Source organism: Arachis ipaensis, chromosome B10 (genome assembly GCF_059453495.1).
Source record: "Arachis ipaensis isolate K30076 ecotype BB chromosome B10, ASM5945349v1, whole genome shotgun sequence".
Taxonomy (NCBI): Eukaryota; Viridiplantae; Streptophyta; class Magnoliopsida; order Fabales; family Fabaceae; genus Arachis; species Arachis ipaensis.
Window position 1 is genome coordinate 100,871,937 of NC_142435.1, and position 6,000 is coordinate 100,877,936.

General features: G+C 31.2%; 1 protein-coding gene across 1 annotated transcript; it reads right to left on the reverse strand.

Moving 5' to 3' along the window:
* Window positions 1-5,061: 5,061 nt before the first annotated feature.
* On the reverse strand, window positions 5,062-5,658 carry LOC148581078 (uncharacterized). The gene has a single exon (XM_088492305.1). The coding sequence runs from the start codon at window positions 5,656-5,658 to the stop codon at window positions 5,062-5,064; it is 597 nt and encodes a 198-aa protein (XP_088348431.1).
* Between the last annotated feature and the right edge of the window lie 342 nt (window positions 5,659-6,000).

Sequence of the window (6,000 nt, forward strand, 5' to 3'; positions counted from 1 at the left end):
AGTCGACTCATAAACTAATTTAACTTATTTTTAATCCTAATTACAGATATTTATTTCAAAACATATTTAAAGAAAAATATTAAGAGACCAATACTTATATTAATATTAGCTAATATTTTGAGCTAATATTTTTTATTAATGTTAGAATATTTCTTTTGCTTAGTAATTGAACGGCTAATATTCCTTTTAGTGTTTTAGAATCTTGGAGATGGTTGGATTAATATTGAATTATTTGTTTTTTTTTTCTGGTTTAATTTAGGGCAAGCAGGAAAAATTTGAAGTTGAGCGTTGCTGTTAATTTTTTAATAAATGATATTTTTTATTTAATTTTATCAAGAAAATATTGTTATGTTTTATTAATTTTTATTTGGTTAATTGAAGTTTTTGATATTGAAAATTATTCATGTCCTGACCTAAATAAATATTACAAAGGGATAAGATAGAATTTTTTCATCATGTATGGGCCTCGCTCAAGTTCATGCATGAGGCCAAACCATGGCCAGGGCGTTTCAAGGCATGCGAGTTGACCTATCTGGACAAATAAGAGTTTGAGTCCTGCGATTTGGGTCTGACTTGAGTTGAAGAGAAAGTAAGAACTCCCTTTTTACTACTTCGGTTACGTATATTATAGTGTGGTAATTGTCCACTTTGTAGTATGTAACCTCGCATGCAACAGGGGTGTTGGGTATATGAAGATGGTAAGATGACAAAATCTTATATTTGTGTAGTAGTTTCAAAGCACGATTAGATCGCTTTTTTTAGAGAGATATTTGTCCTCACACTTAGTTGCTATAGGGTTGATGACAATACTCTCCTAGGATATAATGAAACTTAAAATTTCTTAATTAGCAAGAGTAAGAAATTCTTAACTCTCTTGAACAAAGAAAACCTTTTAATGGTTGAGTAAATTGTACACTTAGTACTACAAATCTGAAATAGTGGATAAGGATTTATTTATACATATTGCACGTAGCAATTATGATTAGTTACGCATACAAATAGTTGTGTCTTTTCTATTGCCAATAGATACAATGTTTTGAACATACACAATCCTTAAAGAGTAGTGTCCCTTTAGCCAATAGGCACAATATTTTGAACATACACAATCTTTAAAAGGTTGTGTCTCTTCAACCAAATGGTACTAAACGGTTAGTAACCGTTTATTAATATTAATAATATTAATAATAATATCAATAATATTAATATTATTAATTAATAAAATTTGTAAATACCTTTCAATCTCCACTATTTACAAAATTTAAATATCATACAAGTATATGCATAAAGAATGTGTCACTAAGATTAAACATTCTTTTAGTGTAAATTTTAAAGTTTTAACGAAGTAATAGGTGTCTAATCGATTAAACCTATAAAAATCACACACATTACTTATACCCTCCAAGTTTAAGAGTTTACAATTTTAAGCACTTATATGGTCTTGTGCTCATCCTGGTTTCATGAATATTTACGAGAATAAAACCTCTAAAATTCTCGATTAGACCACTCTTATAGTCATATAGGTGGAATCTTTTGATAGATAATATTATCATTCCATTAAGAGTTTAAACTTACCCTCCTAATTTATTGTAAATAGCACTAAATCCTATACCTTAGTGCTCCAATTGCTAAATAACTTGTTATTACCCATTAAACCTTGAAACTAGTGGTCTACTAGAATAAGGTTGGGTTCCCATAATTTAGCAATAATAGTTTTTAATCCAATTTTAGCAGTAGTTTCTTTGATTTTATCCCTTGACAAACCTTTAGTCAAAGGGTCTACTAAATTTCCTTGAGATCTTACATAAGTAATGGTAATTACACCATCATCTATTAGTTGCCTCACAAATTCATATCTCAAACTTATATGTCTAGACTTTCCATTATAAACCTTATTATATGCTCGAGACATGGTTGATTCACTATCACAGAAGATTGAAATGGCTGTCGTCTGCTGTGGCCACAGCTTTATATCATATAACAGATTTCTTAATCATTCCGCTTCTTTACCTGTGGCTGATAAAGCTACAAACTCAGCCTCCATAGTAGAATGTGTAATACATGTTTATTTCTTTGAGGCCCAACTTATTGCTCCACCACCTATGGTGAAAATCCATCATGAAGTGGATTTGTTGTCACTAAGATTTGTAATCCAACTTGCGTCGGAATAACCTTCTAAAACTGCGGGATAATCACTATAATGTAATCCCAAGTTTATGGTTTTCTTGAGATAACCAAGAACTCTTGTTATAGCTTTCCAATGTTGATTGTTAGGCTTTCTTGTAAACCTTGATAATTTGCACACAGCAAATGCTATATCAGGTCTAGTACAATGCATTGCATACATTAAACTTCCTATAGCACTAGCATATTCTAATTGTGCTATAGGTCTTCCCATGTTTCCTTCTAATTTAAGATTAGGATCATACGGCGTATTGGATTCTTTAATTGTGAGATGATCAAACTTTTCCAATACCTTTTTGATATAATGAGATTGACTTAAAGTAAAGCCAACTTCATTCTTATGCACCTTTATACCTAATATTGTATCAACTTCATTCAAATCCTTCATCTTGAATTTAGAAATTAGATACTCCTTCGTTATACGAATTCCTTCTAAATTTGTTCCGATGATTAACATATCATCAACATATAAACAAATGATTACTCCATAATCTTTAGTAAATTTTGAGTAAATACATTTATCCGCACTATTATGTGAGAAGTCATTTGATAACACCACTGAATCAAACTTCTCATGCCATTGTTTAGGCGCTTGTTTTAGCCCATACAAAAACTTAATTAATTTGTAAACTTTCTTTTCATTTTCGGGTAGCACATAGCCTTCCAGTTGCTCCATATAAATTTCTTCATTAAGATCTCCATTTAAAAAAGCCGTTTTAACATCTATTTGATGTATATGAAGCTTATGTATGGATGCTAATGCTATAAGAGCCCTAATAGAAGTCATTCTTGCCACAGGTGCGTATGTATCAAAATAGTCTAGACCTTCTTGTTGTCTAAACCCCTTGGCCACTAACCTTGCTTTAAAGGTTTGTAATGAACCATCAGTATTATACTTTCTTCTAAATACCCACTTACATTCTATAGGCTTTGATCCTAGAGGCAAATCAACCAAGACCCAAGTATTGTTAGATAATATTGAGTCCATTTCATCATTTATTGCTTCTTTCCAAAAAGCAGAATCCCTTGAAGCCATAGCCTCTTTGAATATTTGAGGATCACCCTCTATGTTCATAACAATAGGAATCTTGTTTGTTACAGAATTCCTAGTTCCTTCTACCAAAAAGGTGATAGCCTGAGAAGAAATAAAATCTGGACCCAAGTCCTTTTCTTTTTTTACTCTCAAGTTCTTCCTTGATTCAATCAACTCTTTGTCACTTAGACGTTTATTATTTTGATTATTTATTTCTTGTGAAATATTAGTATCATTTTGGAGATACTCTGAATTAGAAGTTGAATCATTGATAAATTTATTTTCAATAAATTTTACTTCTCTTGATTCAACAACTATATTAGACACTAAGTCTAATATTCTATATACTTTAGAATTTTGAGCATATTCTATAAAAGTGCCTTTTATGGCTCTTGGCCCCAATTTGATTCTCTTTTGATCAGGAACTCGATAAAAGGCTAAACACCCCCACACTTTAAGATAATTTAAATTAGGTTTCCTTCCTTTCCAAATTTCATAAGGAGAAACCTTTCTATGTCTTGATGGTATCCTATTATGGATATGACATGATGTCAATAATGCTTCACCCCACAAATTGTAAGGCAATTTTGCATTTAGTAACATTGAATTAACTATATCTACTAAGGTACGGTTTTTTCCTTTCCACCAAACCATTTTATTGCGGAGTATATGGAGCAGAAGATTCATGCACAATACCATGTAATTCACAAAAGTGATCAAATTCATTAGAAAAATATTCTCCACCTCGATCACTACGAAGAACTTTTATTTTCTTATCATGCATATTTTCTACTTCCATTTTATATTTCTTAAACATTTCAAAAGCTTCATCTTTATTTCTAAGCAAATACACATAAGTAAATATAGAACAATCATCAATAAAGGTTATAAAATATCTTTTTTTTCCTATAGTAATATTGCCATTTAGCTCACAAATATCACTATGAATCAATTCTAATAAATGTGTATTTCTTTCAACCTTAGGAAAAGGTTTCTTAGTAATTTTGGATTGTATGCAAATATCACATTTCTTATTAAAATCCTTGTTACTAAGATCAATATAGTTATTCTTTTGCATATATTCAATTGATTTGTAATTTAAGTGTGCTAATCTACTATGCCATAAATCACAAGAATCAATAACATACAAGGAAACATTCACTTTAGTAATACTAAGTTTAAACATGCCTTCAGTACAATATCCTTTTCCTACGAATACATCATTCTTAAGCAAGATTACTTTATCAGATTCCATTACAACTTTGAATCCTTTCTTACTCAAGAGACTAGCAGAAACTAAATTTTTTTCTCAAATCTAGAACATGAAGTACATTTATTAGACTTAATTTCTTTCCAGATGTAAAATTCAATTCAACAGTTCCTTGACCACAAACTTTGGCTGAGTTGTCATTGCCCATTAAGACCTCTCTATTGTTCACTTCTTCATATGTTTTGAATTGGTTGTGATCATTGCAAACGTGAACATTAGCCCCTGAATCTAACCACCATTCAAGTGATTTTCCTTGTGTTGCTATGTTAACTTCTGTAACCATGCCAATATGCATGTTTTGTACTTTTTCTACAACCATAGCAATTAGATCCTTCTCTTCCACTAAGTTGGTTTTTGGTGCTTCTTTTTTCAGAAGTCTACATTCTTTGATATAGTGTCCTTTCTTGTAACAATGATAACACTCTCTTTGTCTCTTCTTATCTTGTTTTGAATCTTTAGAGAACTTTCTTTTCTTCTTATTGGTGTTGTTTTCACCAATGTGATTTACTTTAGAACTTTGAGAAAGATACACAACATCACGTTTTCGAATTTCCTCCTCTATACGTATATGCCTTAGTTATTTCTCAATTGTGAAGTCCTCACCAAGATGTAAAAGTTTCTTCCTATAACCATTCCATGATGAAGGCAATTTTGAAATAATTGCTCCAACTTGTAATGATTCAGGGATCACCACTTGTAGATCACGAAGTCTACTTACAAGGATTTGTAATTCATGAATTTGATCCATGACAGGCATAGTATCATTCATAAAAAATTCAAAATATTTTATCATAATAAACTTATCTGTTCCTTGTCGTTCGGTATTGTACTTTTCTTCTAAAGATTTCCAAATCTCTAATGGTGATTGAATTGACATGTAGAGATCATAGAGTCGGTCGGACAAAGTATTGAGAATATGGCCTCGAGATGCAAAAGTATCTTCATCACATTTCTTTTTCAGTTGAACAATCTTTTCTTTCTCTTCCGGTGTGGAATTTTCAGCGGCATCGGCAATTGGTGTAGTCTTTAGGTCAATCACATATGCAAGATTGAGAACTGAAAGAAGAAACATCATCTTGTCTTTCCAACGGTTGAAGTTCGTTCCATCAAAGCGATCTAATTTGACAAACTCTTGATTCATGACCTTAAACGTAGTGTTTTGATCTTGTGCCATCTTCAAGAAATATCTCTCTAAAATTATTGGGTATATGAAGATGGTAAGATGACAAAATCTTATATTTGTATAGTGGTTTCAAGGCACGATTAGATCGCTTTCTTTAGAGAGATATTTGTCCCCACACTTAGTTGCTATAGGGTTGATGACAATACTCTCCCAGGATACAATGAAACCTAAGAATTTCTTAATTAGTAATAGTAAGAAATTCTCAACTCTCTTGAACAAAGAAAACCTCTTAATGGTTGAGTAAATTGTACACTTAGTACTACAAATCTGAAATAGTGGATAAGGACTTATTTATACATATTGCACGTAACAATTATGATTACTTACGTATAC